At 41.8% G+C, this 25,192-nt stretch overlaps 2 protein-coding genes across 3 annotated transcripts in view; both read right to left on the bottom strand.

Annotated features, from left to right (window-relative positions):
• The window catches only part of htatip2 (HIV-1 Tat interactive protein 2), a 279,723-nt gene that overhangs the window by 242,359 nt on the left and 12,172 nt on the right, over positions 1 to 25,192 (bottom strand). The gene's annotated exons all lie outside the window — the stretch shown is intronic.
• The window catches only part of prmt3 (protein arginine methyltransferase 3), a 52,588-nt gene that overhangs the window by 23,630 nt on the left and 3,766 nt on the right, over positions 1 to 25,192 (bottom strand). For both annotated transcript variants that reach the window (XM_072379981.1, XM_072379982.1), the window contains exons 6-11: positions 24,565 to 24,730; positions 23,998 to 24,139; positions 22,768 to 22,833; positions 21,348 to 21,469; positions 18,060 to 18,159; positions 7,164 to 7,242 (exon numbers count right to left, since the gene is read on the bottom strand). In XM_072379981.1, the coding sequence (XP_072236082.1) occupies positions 7,164 to 7,242; positions 18,060 to 18,159; positions 21,348 to 21,469; positions 22,768 to 22,833; positions 23,998 to 24,139; positions 24,565 to 24,730 (675 nt within the window). The remainder of the gene's footprint in view (positions 1 to 7,163; positions 7,243 to 18,059; positions 18,160 to 21,347; positions 21,470 to 22,767; positions 22,834 to 23,997; positions 24,140 to 24,564; positions 24,731 to 25,192) is intronic.

Raw genomic sequence — 25,192 nt, 5'->3', positions numbered from 1 at the left:
GCTCAGACAGCAATGAGTTAATCCATTCAGGGATTTGTTTTGCTCTAAACAAAAGATCATTAATCATAACTACAGAAAAGGGTGGGAAACTCTGGACCCAAAAACGTCTACTCTCAGCGAGGAGACATGCTTAATATCAACTAATTTAATGGCTTATAAACCATTCAACAAATTTAATCAGAGAACGACGGAGCATCCTGTGGGTGTGGAGTTTTGCATCAATTTTATGAGGCTGCTGTAATGACTGTATCCATCATATGTGCACAAAACATAGCCTGATGACCATTTTGTCCTACTTTAATAGTTTAGACTTTACACTCTGTAAACTAAATGGCTTGAATCCAAAACCACGGGCACCATTAGGTTGATATGTATTCGCTTTTTCTCTCAGTGTTGATTCTTTTTAACAAAAGCTTGGAACCTGGCTGAAAAGATTTACTCCGGCTCTCAATTTCACGTGTGAAAGCATCAATGAGGTCAAACAGATGCAGAGTGACCAGGCCAAGCTCACAGCCAATGTTCCAGTTCATCCCGAGGGAGCTGGACTGGGTGAGCATGGTGTTTGGGGTCGATGAAGGGGCCGAGGTCCGGTGCAGTCAAGTTCTTTCACACCAACTGGGTAAAAACAAAAACAACTATCCTGCTATGCACCAGAACACAGTACTGCCTAAAATAATACTGTAAGAAATATGGTCCCAAAGAAAAAAATGACTCAAATGGAAGTGGAAAGGCGTGTACAGGCCATTTAAAGTGATGCTAACCAAAAAGTGCTTTTCACATGGAAATTGCACTATATCACAAAGAGGACTCCCTTGTTATACTCTGCTGTTGTTTGGCTAAACTTGCTCTCATTTACCAAACAGAAGCAGATAAGCACCATTGTAATGTGTGCTTTCAAATAACGGGCCAGCACAGCAGAATCAGCAGTGTGACAACAGCATCTGTCTGCCGGCTTTCGTGTACCCACAGATTCAAATCTGTGACTGCCCCTCCCTGCTGGCTCAGAGACACAACAACTCGTCTCCTCTCTCAGTTTGTGCTTCTTTAAAAACAGAACGGCAAGATGCTCTGAAAGTCCAAACTTCAAATGCTTTCTTAAGAAGGGGCTACAGCAGTTTGCATCAACAGAGTGTTTTCCTACTGAGGGTGTGTGTGGGAACTCCTTTGAGCTGAGACTGTCTGACCGTCGCTGAAGCCCTTCCCATGCAGAGTAAATAAAGTCTTCTTGTTATGCTGCTGTTTTTCACCTTTATACATCAGGCTGCCCAACATCCAGGTGCTGTGATGCAGGTCCAGTGTAATGGGTGAAAACTTGAGATATTGTGTGGGTACAGGACAACAAAAAAAAAAGGGGGAAATTCATCAAAATATCACGTTTGTGGCTGGAAAACATACTTTAATGCAAGTATTTAATCAAACTTTGGGATTTAAAAAGTACTATTCGTTCATATTAAAAAAAAAAAATTGTTTAACATTCACTTTTGACAAAATACCTACTTAATGGTGCTCTGCTGCCTCTGAAAAACTCCAACTGAGTGCCTTGTGGGAGGGCCAGCCAGAATCGTGCATCAACCGTTATGAGGCAGGAGTTTCATAATTAATGTTATATTTATATAAACAATGAGGACAAATGCTGTCAATTTATACTACATGATTTAAAATGATTCCAAATGAGTCCAAACCGTAATTTCCACATATTCCCTCTGTGTGTGTTATCAAAGCCTGCTCGAAGAGAGGAAAGAAGAGTCTGACATGTAACACAACAGCATCAGTGTCTGGCTTTGAGTGTCTCCAACTTTCACAACAGTGCGTCGCTCTGACTACTGCTGCTGCCGAAAGCTTAAACTGTGGTGAATCTGAGGTGCAACCATAGTGCAACACTATCGCCGGGAACAGCTTGTGTGAAAGGCGCTTTATACAGCTCACATCTTCACATATTGTTGTGGGGCTGAGCAATACATCACATTAAGTCAAGTAACTGATATCTTAAATAATTTCATACTTTGCAAACTACTCATTTGTCAGGTGATTTTCCATTAACCCTCTGAGGTCTATGATCACGTCAGCGTGACCAGATCGCATGACATCATCACAGCTCAGACCCCAGAGGGTTAAATTAGTGATGGTTAACAATGAAGTTCTAAAGAAATAAGATCCAGATTTGAATTTTTGCCAAATAAAGCAGCAATTTCTGAGAACACTTTTTTCTTCAGAAGATGGAGGATGTTATTCTGTACAAGTGCGTTCTTAGTTACGTGGTTTAAAGGTTTGGAAGCTGATCACTGGCTGTAATTACCGTGTGACTCACATTTCATTCAGCTGCATATAAAAGAAACTATCCATATCTTACAATGAACATTAATCACGAGCCTTAATGTCAGGTCATTGCATTTTCACATCTGAATAAATTATCTGATGTGGCTAATACGCTTGGTGATTACAATGGTGTTGAGATGCTTTAAGCCACTTGTTTTCCTACTGTGAAGTGACATTAGCCAACACTGAGGCCTAAGGCCTGAACTAGAAGTTAGAATATAGTCATCAGGGCATGTCAAACTTAATACTTTCAAATGTGAATTACTGTATCTGGTCATAATCTAAGAATCTGTGCTAGTTAGAGGAGTGCAAAATAGAAGAATCTGGTAAAAAAAAAAAAAACTTGGGTAAATATATGTTGTAGCATCTTCCAGTGAGAAATTAATGGATCGAGCAGGCTGAACAAAGACAGGCCAGCTTTATACATGATCCTACACTGGAATACGAGCAGATAACATGAAATCATTATTATGGGTTTTCAAACAAACTCTTAGTGATCGGAGTAGGTCCTAAACTAACAGCTAGAACTTTTGAATGGTTCTTATAACTGTTAGAGCAAGTTACCTGCACTGTAGGAACAAAGGGTGACAGCAGTTCCTTATGCATTTTTTTCAGCTGCCCCTTCAGAGAAGGTACTCTCTGAAAATGAGAGAAACCTCCTGAGATGCCACAGCACGTTGACTTGTTCAGCACATTAGCAGAGTACCACAAAGTGACATTACATATCAGTCCCCCTCTGCTGAGAACCAACTTTACCCATGGAAGCATATCCATGAGATGTGTTCACAAGACTTTGAGGGAAAATCAGTCATCAGTGCTGTGGTTGGAGATTGGAGACCATTTATAGCCTCAGATGGTTCATCGAAGGCAGAAGCAGAGATGTTGGCCGGCCAGTTCAGCAATGAGAAGAAAAAAAAAATGTGCAGAGTCAGACTCAGCTTTTAGGTGATTACCAACTCCTGCAATAAGACTTTATACATAAAAGAGGAAAGCCAGTGTGCCTGGCTGGCTGTTAAATCCCTTCAGCATTCCTGATCTGTGACCGCTACCATAGAAAAAAAGACATGGTGTCTTTGGTGGAATACCCCAGCTTCCCCCAATTTCCCTTAAAAAGCCTGAAGTATCGTTTGTTGTAAAAGTTCCTGTAAAATCCAGATTCAGGTTTGAACCAACAAAGTTTTCACAGCAGGTAGAATCTTAGTTCTCCATCCACCTGCATGTGGTGACATTTACCTCCTCAAACAGCCCAGAACAAGTCCTTTTCAGAGTAACTGTAACTTTCATGAGCATTTGATGAGTTCTTCGATCTCATTTCTTTCTCTGTCTCAGTTGTGTCACATTCAATCTCCTTGGGAACTTGTGAAATCTCTCTCATTTATAGTGTATTGAGTCTTCTTAGCTTACCAGATGCTTTGTTTTTCTTAAGCTAACAGTTACCTTTAATAGATTTAAAACTAGAAAGCTTTTTTATTTTTCCAGGCATCTTTGTTCGTGCTCATGTGACTTTTGACACCTCAGTCTATAAAATGTCTGAGTGGATGCAGACAGCTCAGTGATGGGAAACTCAGGACCTCTCTGATTAGCTGAAGCCTGTTTTTGTGACCCTGTGAGTGTCACCAAGCCTCATGACTGCACTCACCTATTTATACACACATACGCGCAAACAGCAGATTTGTCACTTCGTTCTACTCTGATCACTGATTCGAATGAGTAATTATGGGGGCCTGGAGAGAAGAGAGGTGCTGATTGGGCTGAATCTGGACAGCGCTGTCTAGGAGACGTTCTGAAAAAGAAATGGAGACTGAGGGGGGAAGTAAAAGAGAGGCTGCTGTGGAGAAAGACTAAGAAGAAGAAGAGGGGTAGCATACACGGACGTCGCTAGATTCATGACTTTGACATCTGCGTCCTTCTCGATTCGCTGCTCACAGCCCGTTTATCAAGCTGCCCCGCACCCCCTATAACCCCCACTCTTTACTCTTGCTCTCGTCATCTCCCTCCATTGGTTGTCTGTGTAAGAGAGAAAAAAGGAAAAGTGTGGGAGGGGGGCACAGGACAAAACAGATCCCTTTTCCCCGGACGGTATGCTGTGCCAGGCATGTGGGGACACATTTAAGGATGAAGGAGAGGTTAATATAGTGGGGAGAATGAGGAAGCTGCTGTAACTCTGATATAATGTAGCTTAAATACACGTATAGCAGCAGTGCTGCAGGTTCAGAATCATAACTCAGCATAGCCATGTGTACACACAATGAAAATATACTTACAATAAAAACTAACAACAGTCATATCGCATTTGATTTATCAGAATCAACACTGAATGGAATCACCGTGGCCATTTTCCAGATAACCAAAAACACAAAGGAGCACGCGGTTAGCCAACTTATTTTCATGCAGGTTAAAGATTGGTCGGGTTATTGATGTTATGAATCTAAACTTTTCACTCAAAAGAAATATTTTTTCTTATTTAATCTTATTTAAAGTTACTGCAGCACAGAATCAGAAAGTAAACTCCTCTGAATCTTTCACAGTTTTTAGAGACTAACCATTTCAGATGAGGGCATGTGTAACAAAAGACCTTATCATTCTATTATAATTAGAATTAAAACCAAAGTGCTTATGAAGTCCTTTTGGAAGCGTGAGGCAGAGATGGGACCAGGGGGCAGCATGTTGCTGCAATTAATCTGTCAGAAATAACACAGTAACCTGATTGAACTGTCACCCCATCATTGTAAGAGATAACGTGCACTTGGTTGTGCAGCTCTGCTAAAAATGAATTAAATTGATAAGCCTGTTTCATGCGAGTAATCTCAATGAGAGCATGATGCACATTAGAACAAATAGTAATTATTGGTTAAAACAACAAGGCTACCGATGAAAATCTTACATTTTGTTTGATAATTCAGTGCTGTTGCAGCAGTGTTGCTGGTTAATGCCACAAGAAAGTTCTTCCTCATTTTCATTGTTTTCATTTCACTTCCTGCAGCTCTGGTGTGCAGCAGATCCAGTCGAGCACCCTCCATCAGAGCCATCGACTTTAAAGACTCGTGACGAACCAGACGTTACCCTTTGACCTGTAACTTTGTGCCCCACTCAGGTCACATCTTCGCCTGTCCAAGCTGCCTGAGGAGAAGATCTGTCTCTATAGGTGCTGTCACTGTGGCTGGCCCTCTGTCTGTGCATGTGTTTGTATTTCTGTGTGTGCGTGACCGCTCTCTCTCGTGCCCCAAAGAGTCCGTAAAGGCAGTGTGGTGGAACCGTCACCTTTGGCACAAGTCATTAAGTCTGTGGCGCTGACGGTGATGACACAACAGGGGGGTCTTTCCATGTATGTCAAGTCTTGGTGCACCTCAGGGTTACGGTTATTCTAACTCAAATATACCCTTAAAAATATGCGCTTTCCATCACATAGACCTCTCCAGGCTTAAGCATAGTGGTATTGCGGCAAAAAAAACTGAAAATATATAATCTAAATCCTTCAGGCTGGTCACAATAGACCAGAATAACCAGATTTAACTCCACAATTCTGTGGCGTTGGTGACGTAGCGATGGGCGATACGGAAAAAAATATCATCACAATCTTGTTTTCTATATTAATCGAGAGTTTATTAATGCTGTCGACTTCAAAAGTATACTAATAATAATGACAGCAACATAAAAAATATCGTTAAACTTTAGTTTATTAACCAAAGTTAAGTCATAAACACTCAACTGCGCAAACATACTGAGGAACAATACAAAAAAACAACAGGTTTTCTCCTCCTTGTAATTAAGTAAACACTGTTCATGTAAAACGAAAACCTGCAACGAATCACAAATTTCAAATAGGATCACAAAACTTATGTACATTTAAACCTTGAATTTTGCAACGACATGAAAGTACTGTTGATGACGAGATGAAGCTTTTCTGTGTGACGCATTGGGTCACATCGGCCCGTATTTCCACGCTTTCTGCGTAGGTGAAACCTTTTCAATCAGTCGCATTTCTCAGGTGATCAACTGACGACAAAGTTTGCACATTCTGTTAATCTGTTCATCATTTTTACTGAATCCAAACCGCTTCCATGTCCTTACTGCAGTGGGACTACTACTATTTACTCCAATGCTATACTAACATTACTGTGATGGTGGAAGAAAACAGCACTGAGTGATACACACATCTGGAAACAGCCCTGCACTCATTAGAAAGCACAAACCAAAGAAGGAGCATGTGTTGTATAAAATCTGCCTCTCAAAAACGGCTCTTTGGTTATACAACGAATATCAGGAAACATGTTAGCTGTTTCGATCCGATCAAACTTCTGCAACTTTTCAGAACAACAGCAACCTAAAATCAGCCCAAAATGAACAAGGCTCTGTTAACTCTGTGCCCCAACTTAGAGAGGGAAGAGGCATCTTTAATAGCTGAGGATCAATGGTGTTCAATTGTGGAGAAGTCTGAGATTCACCAGAATCTGTTGAAGACCTGTGGTAAGTGCAACCAAAACCTCACAGAAACAGCTACAACTGGATCTTACACCCACATGAAGCCCAGGTAAAAGACTTGGTGTGTAGAACCAGTCCTGTAGCCATTATTATATTTTTTGTGAAAAAGTAGTTATTTGTGGTTTTAAAGTAATTTCAGACAGCAAGATGTTGACTTTAGGCTGGCAAAGACTCCCAGCTATACAACCTACGTCTGAGAAAAGTCTTTTTTTTTTTACTCGTGTAAGTCAAATTCAGACCAGAAGCACATGTTTTCAAAAAGTCTGAAACATATCAATCTAAAGGTCATTTTAGCCAACATAAGCACACAGATTATGATGCAGCTAAAATCTGTGCTGCCTCAGCACAAAACATACAGCACCTACCTGAGCCACCATCAGCCAAGTAGAGGTCTCTGGCATACAGGACAGAGTCCAACATGGATTCAAACAGCAAGAAGTAACCCTGAGAGGAAAGAAATGCACATTACAAAACACATAAGTCAAATGCAGCTCATTATTCAGCCTCAACTTACATATCTTATATATTCAACAGCTCAAGGAAGGTGATTAATGCATGTCAGGAAAAGGCTCCAAAACTGCTGAACAATTAAATTCTTTTTTAAATTCAGCATCACTACGGTGGTAATCTGAATTAACCATGACTGGGAATCTAATGATGTGCCCACGTGACGTGGCAGCAAGCACCCAAAGGCTCAACCCTGGGCTGACCTGGGGTTCTGCTCCAGTAGACGGCACATTAACTGTGGTATTATTCCATTAATGCTGAAATTGAGTTTTGTCCACATCTTGTTGGCTTCGGCCTGAGTGGCAGATACTGCTGACAAATGGCTTTTTCTACCTGAAGCCCCTGCAGCACAAGGATCACCCAATCACACGTGCATGTGCAGCAGCGCCAGCCCCTTCAATATGTTCTTCGTGAGAGCAACATTTGGGCGTGCTCAAACATATGGGAGGGCATTTCTCCATCTGGGACAAGGAGGTGGAGCAGAACTAGTTCATGCATATGGGACTGTAACTGATGACCCATATCAGTTCATTCAAAGCTTTGACAACAGTGACTGACTCCTTCAGATAGGACCAAGTGCTTTCAGATCCATCTTTTAGGATTAAAACCAAAACACATGAAAAAGACAAATGAGGGTGAAATCCTACCACAAAAAGGTTTATTTTCTCTCACAGAGTTTTCTTGATTGGTTTGTCTGGTCACATAATGACTTTAAGATGTACAAAGCACCACTGTGGTGTATTTCTACTGTTGGGAAATTTAATAAATGAGAAATAGCTCTCTACTGCTATACCGAGGAGCTGGATCCATCTGGGTAAGATGTTTGAAGCTTTACAGTGAGACAGTTGATTCAATTTGTAGCGGAAACCAAACAGCATGATAGAAAATAGACATAAATGGCTTGTGCCGTTTAAGAATCCAATACGTCTACTCTTACTTTCTCTCCAGTGGAGGGAAAGAGGGACAAGGAGAGGTGAGGGCCAGGGTAGCAGATAAAAACTGAATGAGGGGAGGGTGTGGGAAGATGTGGATGATTAAAGACAAACTGGAGAGGTGGAAGAGAGAAACGGCGATAGTGAGGGAACGCAGTGGGCAGAAGAACAGTAACTCACTGAGATAAGAGCCTTATTATTCAAATAAAGACAATGTTTTACTGGAGGGAGGAGAGGCAAGCAAGACAAACAGGGGAAACGGTTCTGATTTACAGCTCTGACTCCAAAATCGTCCCAATCTCTGTTATGGACCTGAACTGATAATGATGACAGCGATGAAGATGATACAACCATCTCATCCTGGGCAGGCTGATAAAGGGAAACCATCTCTCTGCTTATCAACACTGGATTGGTCTCAGACCAAAGTCAGGTCCACGGACTGTCTGCTGCTCACTGCTGTGGTCCAGTCAATGTTCTCAACAGCTGAGCGGATCGTTTTTAAAACCTTCAAACCGAGTGCGCCAGTCTCGTAATTTAGAGCCCAATTTCACGGGACACTGGTTCACTTGAAGGAAAGAGGATATAAGAGAGAGACGCCTGAGAGCAGAGTCACACCTTATTTTTATCATCAACAATGCTCCAGGATTACTGCCTGCCCCTCCCCTTCCTGCTACCTTGCATGTCCTCTTTGTGGCATGTACAACACCCCCTAATTTATAAACCCGCAATGCTAATTACTGACAAGAAGAAGGTGCAATAACCGGAACTGAAGCACCATCTCTGACAGCTAAACTTAAAAAGTCTACATGAAAAAACAACAATGATTATTTGATAACCGCACTTGATATCCGCTCTTCAGGACCCCATAAGTCCCATATTATCCTCACAGAGCATGTTGCTCTCAGCATGCAGCCCTGCTTGTGGTTCTTTGAGTCTGCAGGTGTAGAAAAAGGTGGCAGAGCCCTCAGGCCCCTTTACTGTGGATCCTCCTTCTAGGTTTCAGTTCTGGAGGAGACTCTTGCTACTTTTAAGATTAGACTTAAACAGTTCTGTTTTAGTAAGGCTTACAGCTAGCGCTGGTTCAGGTTAGTTCTGCTATCCTGCTTTACATCTGGTTACTAAGACATTGACACTTCTGCTCTTATTTTTAGTCTCACAATGTAAAACTTTTTGTTAATCATTGACTCTGGCCTCTTCCTTCCTTCAGTCTGTGAACTGGGGTCAGTCTTGGCTCTGAGTTGTGAACCAATTTTATATTTACTTTTTTTGCTCTCAGTCTTAATAACCTGAAGCACCTGGATCTACCTGAGTTGAACTTGAAAGTTGAAGCTGAGTGAGTACAGACATCCGCTGCAAAAGACCTCCATGAATGACAACTTTATTTTCCTCACAGCCCTTCTTCGTGTTCACATTATCTTTATTCACTTGTGTTAAGAGAAAAAAAAAAAAAACAGATTAAGCTTCAACACCAAACTGATTTACCAACTTTTTTTGATACCACCTGCACAAATCGACTTTCTGTCTGAAGGGCTAAGTGACGCAGACAGGCTGAGGTGTCGGTGTGAGGGGATGGCTCCCTTAACTGTCAGACAGCCCGGCTGGTGGGATGCTCAGTTGTATAGTCACTGTGCATTTCCATAAAAGAGACTAATGAAAACCTAATGAGAATGGGCTGGAGCAGCTTATACACATTAACAAAATTAGCATATAAAACACATTCCCCTGAGTGGGCCAACACTCACACACACGCACATCAGTAAACGCACTAATTCACACACACTAAACAAAAATACTCTTGCATCTGTGCTGCTTTTTTGACTAGATTCTGTAGCGGTTTCACAGAAGTATAATCTCTTAAGCATGAGCATTTTTTACAAACTGTACAAGAAAACTTATAATTACTGTTGAAGAGTCATTAGCTACTAGAAGCAGAGAAGGGAAAAAGACGTGGTGCATAAAGCCTTGGGAGACAGAGTGTCGGTCAATTATAGTCATCAAGCGACCTTTTGGAACAAAATCTACATCAGCAGTTTGCACGTTCCTCTGCCTTCTTGAACCTCCACATCTTTCTCTTTTACAGCAGATGATCATCACTTCCAGTCCCAGGAGGGGCCAGGCAAAATAAAGGAATCCATGCATGAAATGCATGGATGTGTGTGTCTCTGGATGGGCATGAGTGTGTGTGACGGGGGGGGGGTAGTTCCATGCTTCACTGAGCACTGACAGCAGCAGCTCTACGTCCTCTTCCATGCTAGTCTATAGTTAAATTTTCCATCATTGGCTCCAACATATCAGGGGTCCATGTCACAGATTATTGGTGTACTTCAGGCAGGTTCTGGTATCAGTATAATTTCCATTTAAAGAGATGCAGATCAGATACGGAGGGCAAAAATAATATAACAAGGTAATTAGCTGTGTAGCTGCAAGGCTCTTTCTTGTGAAATCAATTGTAAGGTTTTAAGAAGACATTTTCATCTGAGAGTAAAACATTTAAATTAAATTTGCCTATGACCTTTTTGTGGGGTGTTGTATAGCTGAACTGGTTGAGCAGGCCTCCCATGTGCAGAGGCTGTGCTGCAGCCAGCCCAGGTCCAAGCCCCGGCCTGAGTCTATCTGCTGCACATCTTCCCTGATACTCTCTGCTCCGTGTCTCTGTCCAACTACTGTCTAATAAAGGCCACGAGTACCCCAAATACCTTTAAATATAACAGACAAAGAACTTGTTGGGTTATAAAAGCATTGGTTGCTACAATTAGAGGAGATTTTATGAGAAAAGACTTACATTTTTGACATAATTTCTCCATGATTTCCAGAACAAACTAGATGTGATTTTCTTTTAAGGTCAAAAGCTGCTGCCTTTGATCTTAATAAAAAATAAAGCAGTGAACCTTTTCTATTATTAGTATGTTTACAGACAACGGCTTAAATCAGAATCAGCGTAGAGTTGGTTTGTAATCACGTTAGCATTTTTTAAATCTTAAGATCGCGGCAGAAAGAGCGACAGCATCGTAGATGTATGCGAGGCCCCCAAACCAAGCATGGCGTGAGAATAACTCCTTTGTTGTTCTGGCAGTGTGTTTTGGGTCATCATCTTGCTGCATTATGAAGGATTTCCCAGTTTGGTCGCATCTTTCTTTAAACTGGCAGACAAAATATTTCTGTAGACTTCTGAGTTCATTCTGCTGCTGCCATCATGTGTTAATATCATCAATGAAGATTAATGAGCCCGTCCCAGAAGAAGCCGTGCAAGCCCGAGCCATGACAACACCTCCACTGTGTTTCACAGATGACGTTGCATGTTTAGGCTCATGAGCGGATCCTTTTCTTCTCCAAACCTTTCCATCACTTTAGTAAAAGTTCATCTTTGTCTCACCGGCCCATAAAACCCAGAATTTTTGAGGCTCGTCTCTGTACTTTTTGGCAAATTGCAGCCTGGCCCTCCTATTCTTCTTTCTCATGAGTGGTGTGCATCTTCTGGTGTAGCTGCTGTGCTTTGGTTCATAAAAAGTGTTCTTCCAACAGTAGAGGTTGTTCCTGATGTCACTAACAGTTGTTTTAGGATCTTTCTTAACAGCTGTCACAGTGATGATGTTTTCCTTCGTTTACCTGTTCAATGTCTGTTAGTCAGTAACAATAATACATTTTATATGTATTGCACTTTATATTTAAAAATCTCAAAGTGGTATATAAAAGATACTTTAGCAGTAAGCTTTCTTAAAAAGATGAGTTTTTAGGTCTTGTTTAAAAGCCTCTGCAGTCTGTGGGGCCCTCAGATGGTCGGGGAGGGTGTTCCACAGCCTCGGAGCTGCAGAGGAAAAGGCCCGATCGCCCATAGTGCAGAGCTTGGTTCTGGGGATTTAGTTGCAGAACGGAGGGTGCATGAGGAGGTCTGGGGGCTGAGTAGTTATTTTAGGTATTGGGGGGCATGTCCGTAAATGCACTGATGAGTGAGGAGGGAGAGCTTGTACTCAATTCTGAGGGACGGGGAGCCAGTGTAATGATTTCAGAACGGGGGAGATGTTTTGGTCATATTTGCGGAGTCCTAACAGGATCCTGGCAGCGCTGTTTTGAATATGTTGCAGTCTCTGGATGTTCTTGTTAGAGATTCCGATGAGGAATCATTACAGTAATCCAGCCTGGAGGACACAAAGGCGTGGACGAGCTTCTCAGCATCTGTCAGAGTGAGAGTTGGACGGAGTTTGGCGATGTTTCTGAGGTGATAGAAAGCCGTCTTGCAGAGGTGTTTGATGTGGTTGTACACCAGTGGTTTCCTTCTTCAGGACATTCCTAATGGTTGTGCTGGCTTGTTTTTCACTCATATAGAGCTCTTTTTTTAAACGAGAGATTTTCATGAAACCCGAAGCTGAGCTTAGACATTCAGTACTATTTGTTGTTTGAATAATCGATGTAATCAGACACATCTCTACAACAAAACATGAAAAATGGGTGGGTTCAAATCTTCCATGTTGTGCATCAGATCCAAACGGAAATACAAGCTGAAATGTTGATCTCGTCTTATATCCATCTTTTGATGTCAAACCCAAATGTTTTCAGTCTACAGCAAAAATAAAGGGCTTGGCCTCGCTGTTCCAGCACCATCTGTTTGAACTAGTTGTTTCTCAAAACGCAGCAGCTCCATATTTGCAATCTGTGACTTTACAGCACGACGGCACGGTTCCACCTAACTGAAGCAACACCAAAAGCTGTGCTCAGTGCGGGAGATCATACTGTGTTAACACAAACTAAATAAAAGTGAACAAACGTGGCTGCTTTATATTCATCTTGAGGAAGTGCATACAACCAATCAATCCTCATTTGTGCATGGACACATTTGTGGCACCATTACTGTGGTTGTTTGTGCGAATGCACCAATTTTTTTTAGCCGAGTCTCTGAGAGTGCATGTGTTCGGGTTTTTGGTGTGCGTCTGTGTGCGTGCGTGCGTGACTGACATGTCAGTCAGACTGAAGGACAGGATGACTGATGACTGCCATCCTTTTCTGGGGCAGGTGCAGGCTCCCAGCACAGATAATGAGGCTAAAGCGGAAGGGCGGCTGTTAATTCAACTTCACACCACGACCGCACACAACGCGTCCAACTGTGTGTGTGTGTGTGTGTGTGTATTTGTACACAAGGTAAACGCTCAGCAGCTAAGTCTGCCTGGGTCTTTTGTACTTTTCTTGCTCGGGGTTGTTTCCATATTTTAATGAAACATGAAGAACACTCAATGTTGCTTGAGACCCATTTGACGTTCTGGGAGCGTCTTGAAGGTGAGCTCACGATTCAGGGACACTGGCCCATGCCTGAAAACACACATGGACTTCAAACGGACACAGAAAAGCCAACAGTTTCTTCCAAAAGGTTTCTGTATAGTCAGTTTATGTTAACAAAAAGGCAACTATAAAAAAAACTAAAATATTTGCAAATGGATGCACACTGAGCAGGAATACCATGACAGGCAAGCCTTAAAGGACACGTGTTATTCCCTTTTTTCACAATCTAACAAAATGTAAAAATAAGAGACACGACCGCAACTCCATGCCTTCCATTCATTTCCACCTCTGTATAAGCAGATCATTTTGGGGCGTGGAGTGACCCACTCAACTCCATCCTGCCCCAATCTTCCTCAGACTCTGTGACAAAGTATTTATTAATCCTTAGAGCGCGTTATTTCGCGATGAGAGATCACACAATATAGCCTGAGAGCTCAGACCACACACCAAACTGATAAATAATAATACAAGTTCATTGTAAAATATTCATCTCCTCTGCAGTTCGACCACAGAGGACACGATTCCTCTTTTAACCACAAACTCATCGACAGTCATGTGTTGAACTGGCACAGAGAAAACTGAGCTTTTTTTTTGCTTTGTGTGTACAGTCAAAGTCATTTTCAGAAGCTTGAAAGGATTTTTTTCTATGCAAAGAAAAATGTTTTATATGGCAAATAGTTCCTGTTTTAAAATGAGCAACCTGCAGTCAAACCTCAAAGCACAACAGAATCACCCAAAACTTCTCCTGCGATTGTACAACGATCCAGCATGTGAGAGTATGAGTGACTGGTACCAGTGTAGGATTTTTCTAGTGTTCTCCACAAGTGTGCCTGAAGATTCTGAATCACCACACGGACTCAAAGAACCAGTGCCAACAAGCTTGGCCACACTGCATCACCAGCTTCTGAACAACTAAACCGCACATGAACACACCCCAAAGACAGCGTCCAACTGCTGGCCGGGACGTACCATCTGCACCTGTGCAAGAAGACAAAGCTTTCCAGGGCAGAAGGAGGAGGTGGAACGACTGTTCTACAGTCAGGGAAACCAGAGGACGGAAAAGATTTGAAAAAAAGAGAAAAAAAAAAAGAATAAGCAGCGTCAAAGTAATGTCAAGTTTCTTCACTCCGTTTGGTTGTTAAATTACTGCTAAGATAATAGGATGAAGATTATAGTTGGTTGGCTGGCTCACATATCTGGTCAAATCAAGCAAATTTCATTTCTTGTTCTGTCACCTCTTGTGCATTATCAGTCATTTTAGAGACTATAGTCAGAGTTGTGCGATACAAGAAAAGTTTGTTAAAGCCAACTTTCCTCTCGTATCCCATTTTCAAGCCTGTAAAACAAGTTTGTGTCATTTAACACTATCAGTCATCATCTGTGATTGATCTCGGGACGGCAGTCTTTAATTTGGCTCTTGGAGAACTCAGCGTTCTTCCTCCCTGACAGCTGCCCGACTCTTATCTACTCTGATCTGTTTGTTTTTTGGCTTGCTGAGAAGGAGGACAGATCAATGCTGTGAGTTATGAAATGACAGTATCACTGCTGAAGGCAGTCTCTCAAGCACTGCCACAGCAGACAGACATCTCATCTCCTGCGCCACAAACACAGCACAATCATCAACCATCTCTGTCTATCAGCCCTGAAACCGCGGTCTGTCTGCTATAACGCCAGCAGCACCACTTCAGTGGTGCATTGCTGTTTTTCTTCATCTTTAATTGTCAATTAACAGAAGACTTCATAACAAAAGATTATACACACAGAGCTACAAAAACACTTTTAAACTTTATGGTTACCTCTGACATTCACTGTTCACGATATAATTCCACTAAGCTATGAGACGACTCATTTGAAAATAAGAGGAAACTGAGAAATACTGATGTTCCATAATCACAGATTGGTGAGAAAAGCAGCCGCTGTATCGACAGTAGCTACATTTAAAATCCTATTAAGGCAATACTGTCACATTTGGAGAAATTTGGTTATTTCCTGCATTGCAGAGAGTTAAATGAGAAGATCAGTCACTTCAGTTTATATATGCTGGATAGCCTTGTATTAATTCTGTCACAGAGATTTATGCTAAGCTCTAAACACACAGATGTGATAGCCATTTCATTCTTCTCATTATGAACTCACTGAAAAACATTTTCCCCATTATCTTTAACACACCATGAAGAATTTAACATTATTCACACAATCCGACCAAAGTTTTGATGCATTTAAAAATGAGGGTGTCAGGAAATTAAATGGGTTTCATTGCTTTCCTGGACCTTTTTAGTATTGGTGTCATATTACATTTTTCAATACCATTAGCATTAATCAATTCATTTACTAATTCCCTGAAACTGACACCTTTCACAGCCCCATATTTTTCAGGGAACATGAGGACAGAATAATTCAGTTCTTGTTTTGCTTTTATTTTTAACAGTATTTGGTTTCTGTCATCAGAGTAAATCAATGACTCTCATGATCCACAGAGCGTGAATCTGTCGATCAATTAATTCAACAAATTTCAGATTAATTACACTGTCTGGTGGCAGATGACAGCAAACTATACTTCTATCCAGACCTACTGGAGTGCAGATGTATGAAAGGTACTTTGTTTTTAGCTTTGGTCTTCTAACAGAAATGCTGGCAGCTAATCTATTCTTAGTTATACAATTCCCCTCTGTGCACCCCTGCCAGTGTTTTGACCCAGTTTAGCCACCGTCTGATGGAGACCTGAGCAAGCTCCCACAGTGTTCCTGAGCATGCAAGGTCAGAAATCACCAACAGCATGCCATGGAGGTGAAAGGAGGAGCTGGGACAGGAACAGTGGAGGGGGCTTTAAAGCAGATCTTTGAAATTTGAATAAAATTTACTTTTTGTCACATTTGCTGCAGCTGTCGCTGTGCCCTGACAGTTAAACAACCAACCTGGCGCCAACAAGCAATCTATGAAACAAAACAAAACTTGGGCTCTCCACCAATCCACTGTGCCAGAGAGACACAACTACTCAGAAAACGCACATCTGTTATTCCAAAGCTGCTCTTCTTTGGTTATTCCCACACAATTAATAAAAGGGGGCGAACAACAAATGAACAAACACATTAAGAGCTATAAAACATCTCCAGAATCTCATGATATGGTCAGTCATGACAGTTACGTAAAGTCTCATGACACAGGCCTGAAAACCAGCTCCTTAGACAACTGTCATTTTTCCTTTTTATATGGGCAGATTGCAGGGCAGCTTTGGAAGTGTTAGCCGGTCTGAGAACCGTCTGCCACCGCTGCCCTGATGAGAAGTGACTGGGGAATTCTTAGATTTATTAGCACTCTGTGAGCCAGTGTCATCAGAGATTACGCCCCCTATCCTTCACCGTTCCACTGGCACGTCAGCCACCGAATTTCAATTTCCCCGGTGAGAGGATGGGAAGGCTCTGCCTGGCGACCTGGGCTTGTGACCCTGGGATTTCACGATGGACGGAGGGGGAGTGGAGGAGGGACAGACACGAGATGCTCATGAATTAGAGATGACTTCAGCAGTGCATTCAACTTTGGCTGTACCGTCTGTATCGCCTCAGAGCATCTCACTGATAAATGGACTTCAAAGGGAAGGAGACCGCACTTCCTGGTTAGATATTCACTGGTGCTCATGATAGAATATAGCCCCTTTTTATGCGATGCCATGTTTAAAACATGCATAACTCTTGCTGGTACCTTGGGATTTGCATGCTCATTGGTTGTTACACCATACTGGAATAAAGCTGAACATATATATATATACACATGCAGGTTGGATAGGAAGTTAAAAAAAAAAACAATTCCAAGATATCACACCACGCCTAAGTAAATGTTTTGGATATATAAAAAAATGTATAATATATATTTAAGACCCATGTAAAACCAGTAGTTCCCAGTAAAAGGACTGATGGCAACAGTTTGATGGAATGTCTGCATGGGTACCTCGCTGGTGAATACAGTTAACCCAGCTGAACAGGTAGGATTTCTAAAACTGGTTAAAACTTATCTTATGTGAATCAAGACCCTTGCAAACAAGAAGCCAGTAGGAAGACTGTTCAAAAAGCTTAAACATTTAGAAATGTTTCCACTGCTGGTATGCTTTACATGGCCACAGCTGCCCTGTGAGGCTGGGATGAGTTGTTATGCTGATATGACGTTGCTAAGAGAACGACTTTGGCCTTGTATCACACTTTGATGAAGTGTCTCTTATGGCATGCCTGGTGTGGCTCTGTTCTTCATTGAGGAGAGATTGTCTGAAGGAAGCTTTGAGGAACAGAAACGTAAATGACCAGTGTCTGAACAGATGAATCTCATCACTTTAACAGATTAATGAAAAATCCTCACTCAGTAAGTTTGATGAAGTTTCTACACATTCTGATTTTATTGACATTTAAAAGTGAATTCAGATAAAGTTAGTAGTTTGACGGCTAAAAGCAGCATTTTTAACTGAGCCGACATGTATACGTGAGGACCAAATGAAGACTTGAGCCAATGATGTGTCTCCTCAGGTACTGTGTGTGAGTCGGTTAAAGTTAAACACGTACTGACCATCCATTCTGAGATGATGATGTCAACTTTCTCCACCGGGAGACTGACGTCCTCGATGCGGCCTTTGATCAGAGTGATCTTGTCCTCCAGCTGATTGGACCTGTGGGAAACACACAGGTGTGAGGACTTGCACACTTGTTTTAAATAGAGATGCACTTTTTGATCGAGCGCACATTGATGAGACGATTTCAGTTTCCCGTCAATAAAACATCATGAATGATGAAGGAGCCACAAACTCTCTGTAAACAGACTGTTTAGCTTGGCTGGAAATTAGGTAAAAAACACAAAAGGACTATTCGATTACACTGCACAGATAGTTTTGTTTTTGAGGATAAACTTGCTATTAATTTTTAAGCGATTGCTCTGGAACCTTTGACAACCTCGTCGTATTCCTGTTTTTCTTACCTGGGACAATGGTTTTAATTTACACCACATCTCTGATGCACATTTTCCTTTTTTAGAGGACAAAAGGTTTTCAGATCTTTAATCTGGGGCATATATTATCTATACTGCAGTTCTTTTCTACTGGATTTGTAACAAATATCTATCCAGGAATGTTAAGTACTTTATTATTTATCTTTTAATTTCCAGTGGCAGAAAGTGAGGAACCAGCAGTCTGTTGCAGTCAATTATGAATAAAAGTAATTTTTGGAGATTTTTTTTCCCTCTGAATGATCTATTTCAACAAAATGTTTTCATATCGACTGATTTTAGTGTTTAGAAAGAAATAAAATGGACATTTTACTGCATTTTAATGCATTCTTACCTCAACAATCAATTCTGCTTCTCTGAACATCTCAATCACTGAGAAAGGTTTCGCTTTCATAAAAGATCTCAAAACCTTAATAATCTCAATTCTGAATAATAATCTTTTTTCAACCATCATGAAATAAGGTTGGTATGGTGAGCAGCTGCCCCCTTGCACACATAACAGAGACCGAGCAATTCAAGCTTTTATTTGAAGATTGAAATGTGATTTTTTTTAGCAACTTCGCTCAACAGAACCACAACATTTACCTCCAATCTTTGTCTATAAGACATATAATACTGGGAAGGTGGCGTAAAAAGGTCCCAACTGATTTTTCTTCAGCTAAATTTCATTCAAGACACTTTCCCTGAATCAGACAGAAAATGAATAAGTCAGTTTCAACAATGTGGTTTTATTCTCCATTTTTGGCTGCCATCATTTTGGAGCATACAGTGTCCCCTTGTTCTCAATCAGCTCCATCTCTGGTGGTTACTTCTGGTTTTGAAAAACAAATACTCATGTATGGCCAAGATGCAAAATGTATTCGATAAATCAGTGGGAGTGAATATGTTGCACCGATGCATGGATGATGTAGGATGAGCTCAAACTTATCCGTCAGTAGCATGATTTTATGTTTGCATTTGGCTCTTATGGTTAATTTATTGAAAAATATATATATCAATCTTAGCTTTTACATAAAAAAACAAACCTTACTAAATGATTAATGTACTGTACATGTATCAGCTCTGAAAGCCGGCATCTTCATTGATCCACAGATATTTAATTTTTCCTGACCCAAACAGGGATGTTAAAAGGACTCAACTGTAACTGTGAATCTGTAATATAACCGGCTCAGGTACGGACTGTAAGACCAGCACTGCTTTTTAAATGATGCCTCCTTTCAGACCAACCAGTTTGGATATCAATCTCTGTGAATATTCCATTATCGTGACAGCTAATGTTACAGAGGACAGAACAATTACTCACAGCGACCCAGAGAGCATTTCTGTAGCAGCGATCCTTATCTGAAACTGTCTCTCCCCTCTCAGCTGCTTGTCTACTGCTGCTATCACCTCCTCACAGAATCCAACTACCCCTGCACCCCTAACCCATAACCCACCACCTTCTCCACCTTTCGCAAGAAGGAAAACACTGTAATCTCATTATTGGGGTAATTTAGAGGACAAATTCAGGACTTCGGGGAGAGAGACGATATCTGTGCAGCTTTGTAGGTGTGTTAGGGAGACATTGCATCCCATTACAACCCATCATAACCACCAGAATATGCTTACATATTTACTAAAGAACAGTAAAACAAAGTTTAATCAGAATGTTCTGAATTTTAGTCCATACTGTGTTCATGTCTGGAAAATGCTGACCAAAGTAAAATATTGGCTGACAAACATCTGCCTTAAAACCATATCGTTATTAAAAATTGAATTTCACTCATGTACAAAGAAAATACTGTCCTGCGATTCTCCGCTTTGTTGTCACGCTGTGCGACATTCTGTCAGACGATCTATCAATTCCGGACGATTTTTTAAAAGTATTTAGACATTATCCATTAAGGAAGTGACTGTGAAAGAGGGAAGTCACGTCGGGCGTTTTATTTAAACTTTGCAGACAGAGAGAGACAGGAGATGGATGCTCCTGCCTAACCAACAGGAGCCACTTTAATTACAATCCTGATATTAACATCAAGACCAAGTGATGCGCGCACACAAAAATAAGGGCTTTAGAGTTATAAACCAAGCCATCGGTAGAAATAAAAGGGACCCAAAAGGCAGAGTCTGTGTGTCTGTATCGGTATGTATGAGTGTGAAGCCGTGGGGAATTACAGCATCTCTCTTTTGCTGAAGCTTCACCGCTGGCGAACCTGCATGCCGACACACACTTCAACAGCGAGTCAGTGGTCTGTAAAATTAAAACTTCCTTTTCTTTCAGCAAACCCTGTTGTTTTGCTTATACGACACTCCCTTACATAATGGTAATAATGGCAGTCATAGAGGGCCCTAACTCAAAAATGTGTTTTAGAGGTAGGGGTATGATAGCTGTTGCAGGTAGTAAAAGGAAAGCAGCAGCTCCGGTGGAGGTAAATGGACTCCAAAGTGGAGAACCAGCTGCTGGAAAACTGGAAACACAGTGAACCTGAAATTGGACTGAGGAATGTATTAAAAAGGTCCCAACATGGGGTTCATCTACATGTCTGCGTGAACGTGACTGCAGGCTACTGCAGGGGAGAAGAGGCGAACGAGTCAGACCGCGGGTGTAAATTATGTACATTACGGTGATGCTCCTGACAGCACCTCTATTGAAGTCAACCAACTGCAACAAATAAAAAGATAGCTGGAGGGCACAAAGACCTCTAGTCCCATAATCCTCTGCAGTACACAAAGAGGCCCCCCCCCTCTTTGTGTACCCCCAGTCCCCCCACTGGACCGGTCAACTCTTTCTGATCCCAAAAGACCGAATGTGCGAGCATCCCATGACTGTAATTCTGTTAACTCTCAATGCATTTTGGTAGCAATCGGAGAACTCACCTGACGATGTCCATGGCCTGATAGATGATAGATGATTGGTCCACAGCAATAACCTTTTTGGCTCCAGCTCTGGCAGCAAACATGGACAGTATTCCTGTCCCACAGCCAACATCGAGTACCACCTGCAGAACAGGAAGGGGAATGAGCAGGAACATGTGATAGGGGGACAGTGTCAGAGTCAGAAATTAGCCAGAGAAATTCAGGGTTAGGGGGGTGATTGTAACTCTGTTTACAGTGAAATTTGTGGTGAATATTTCTCCGTCAGTACGACCTCCGTATAAATGATTTGTGTAGCCACCACTACTTCACCCTAACCATAAGCTGTGAATAAACAGGAACAGTGCACCATCATGAACAAAACTGAAGTCAAAATATAGTGGAAATGAGAGCTGGCATCTTGTGTTCGAATGATCTGCATCTTTCAAGCCAGGACTCATATGTCATGTGAAAGTCAAACATGATCCGTCAGGGGAGGTAGCAGAGGTGAAACGGGATACGTGTGTAAGGGGAAGTGGTCATTGATAAACACGCCACTCTTATCAAAGATGTTATTTTGACTAGATGCATGTGAGCACACACTGATGCGGGGCTGAGCCTCCTCTGTCTGGAATGTGTCTTTTTTCACTGATAAACTAATCTATATGTGAACAAGGCTCAACTCTTCAGTCTCGGTCACAGTTTGCATTATGTTGTAAATGATCATTTCTTTTTCAAGTTGGGATTACACTTAACTTGTTTATCTGCACCTCCTGGTGTTAAATGACAGAGCCAAAGCAGCAGTGACTATGTTCCCGTTTATATGTCACACTGAGTTCAGTGTCTCTATTTAAGGCAACTCCCAGTAAGCATCCCGCTGTTTTTATGAGTTCACAGAGAGTCGCTAACACACTGCTGACACAAGAGAACACAAGTCGCTGGTTCTTTCTCTGTTCGAGACAAGAATATTGTGTTTTCTTCTCCGTCTATCAGTTACTGCAGAAGGAGACACTTCCTTCTCTGCCGACTGCATCGACCTGACAGGAATAATGTACGTTCCCATCAAAACAAGCAGCCGCATCCCTGCACTAACCAGCACCCGCCCATATAATAGATGGTCATGATACAGGCCACTGCTTCCTGAAACTAAAAGCAGAGGAAAAAAGAGGGACGGGAGGGAGCTGGCAGGGTTTTGTAGTGGTGGTGGGGTGTAATGGGTTTGCTGGTAGATTGCATATCTTATCAGGACTCTGCAGTCGACACTTGAGGTGCTAATTGAATGCTGCACTGTGTTTTAAATCACACATCATCACCTTATTAATGTCATGTCATGAAAATGCACAGGCCTATCCTGTTAAAAGGCTTTGCTGTACATTAGACAACACACATGTAAACAAATTAATGCATACGCACAAACTCCACTGCACTGGTTTGAACGGCTCACCTTGTCCCTGAACATTTCACCATTGCTGTACATGAAGTCACGATAACTCTCTGTGCGGACTTTATCCTGCGAAAAAAAAAGAAAAAAAAGAGAGAAATAATACATGAACAGAAATCTCAAACTTTGTTCATACTGCTGTAGAAAACAGCAGAACGTAACAGACTGTGGGGGATTTCATAGAGATTTTTATAGCACATCTTTGAGATAAATACAACCGGAAGGGCTTTTAAGACTTGTTATTTCCGTGTGAAGTCCGGTCAGCACTCGCTAACTAACCTGCCACTCAAATCTGCTCACAAGTCAACACAGCTACTGTCTGAGGAAAAAGCTACAGAATCTGTTCAAATTAAAGTACAACATATTCAGCCAAGGTACAGTGGACATTGAATGTGGATGATACCAACACTCGTAATGGTGGATATGATAACCTGACTGTTCACTATTCAGTCCGATTGCAGAAATAGAAAACACAAATTTATGCTCCAAGCAGAAATTTAAATTTGGTGTGCACTGCAACAAAATATCACTTTCTCAACACAAACATGTAACATTGCACAGACTGCCTTGAAGAAATTACTTCAGGATAAACTACCCGAGTAGACTCAAACAGGCATGTTTCAAATCCCACACAGACTGCGTCATAGGTGATGCTCTTGACTCCGACCCAAGTAACAGTTGATCACATTCTACTGCAAAGCCTTCGTCACGTGCTCATGGCCCCTCCTGAGGCTCTGAAGGAGTTTTCAGGCTGACGCACATGCAACGCCAAACTTTACAGTGCTTAGCACCAATCAGGGAAGGAATATGTCTGCGTACTGCACAAAGTAGAACAGTGTGGTGGAGAGAGAGCTAACACCCACCCCACACATGCACACACACAACCTCCTTCAATGTGCGCTGACACTTTCAGATTTTAGAGCTTTACAGCGTGTAAAAATTCATTTCCATGTTCTATGACAAGTGTAACTTTTCACATGAGAGCTCAGCACTTATAGCTGATTTCTCACTTTTTAGAGGATGTCTTGTCCTCAGTATAAATGTGCATAAAGATGATCATTTTCATTTACATGCTTCAGCAAAATCTTTCAGCCAAGATGCACACTGATGGGCCCGTCCTCACTTTATAAATACTTATTTGCCCTGAGGAGATGGCTCACAAGACTAATGAGACCGGCGAAGCTTGGTCAGTGTGTGTATGTGTGTGCGCACATGTGTTTGCACAACTCAAACCTTCAGCATCTCTTCATGGATGCCATAATGACCGTAGGAGCTGAAGTAGGCCTCGTCCTCATCCTCACGGAGCTCGGCCACAGTGCCAAGGTTGCCAGGTTTACTGGTTTCTGCATTCAGCACCAAACCCTGAGCCAGGAGCCTGAACAAAAGGCAGACAGATTCGCAGTTAACGTCCCAGATCAGGACTTGGGACAAAAGCAGCGACCAGAGAGTGGAAAGCACACACAGCCTTCATGCAGGACGAAGCTGTAAATGGAGGAGATGAGAGGCATTCATCTTCCTAACTCTCCTCCATGTCCACTCTCTTTCTGTAATTTTCCCTCATTGCTCCCTACCTACCTCCCATCCTCACTTTAGCCTCCCTGCTGCAGTGGAATTTTCCCTTCCCTCTTTTATCTTTCCCTTTCCACCAAACTTCTTCCACAAGGTACTCCTGTTAATGTATCTGCAATATGGAGTTCACTGTGGCCCCCTGCTGGCCTGACAAGGGTAATGCAGAAGACACTCACCACCTACATACACTGCTACAGAGCTGAAAATCTTTTCAGAAAAGGAGTCACTGACTTGAGTTTGTGCAGATCCTCCATAGCTCTGGCCAGTGCCTCTTCTGAACAACGAGCTCTCTCCTCAGCAGCCTGTGACCTGTGCAGCAGTACATCATAGGACTCAGCCCTGGATGATGAACATGTTGACGAGCATGTACCCTCACTGTCACAGAGCTCCTCAAGGTCTGACAAACACATAGGGGAGAGAGCAACAGATATATAAGATATATGCATTTTAAATTTTAAAGGGCACATGTGAAGTTTTGCTATTTGTAAAATTAATCTGCCAACAACCATTCTAAGACCATCTTCAGATTTTAAAGAAGAAAGTTAGGCAAGTGATTGGCGTTTATTGGCTGTTGAGTCAAGTTTCGAAACAACGTCCTGTATATTACTTGAGTAAATGATCAAGCTACACATGTGAAATAGAAGCAGAAAAACCAACAGCAGTCAGCACTTGATCCTCGAGCTGCCATTCTGAACCTAAATCAACACTTTTAACATACGACTAGCTACGGTCTGAATATGATCAAACAGCATGGAATACAACTCCCACATGCTAAAGGGAGAGAATTTGAGGATTAAGCCAAGATAATTGAATGTTGTGGAAGTTATACAATAATAGAGATCAGATAAGAAGTGGACAG

The sequence above is a fragment of the Leuresthes tenuis genome, unplaced genomic scaffold (genome assembly GCF_036924035.1).
Source record: "Leuresthes tenuis unplaced genomic scaffold, fLeuTen1.0.hap1 SCAF_2, whole genome shotgun sequence".
Classification (NCBI taxonomy): Eukaryota; Metazoa; Chordata; class Actinopteri; order Atheriniformes; family Atherinopsidae; genus Leuresthes; species Leuresthes tenuis.
This window is presented reverse-complemented; position numbering and strand designations above follow the sequence as displayed.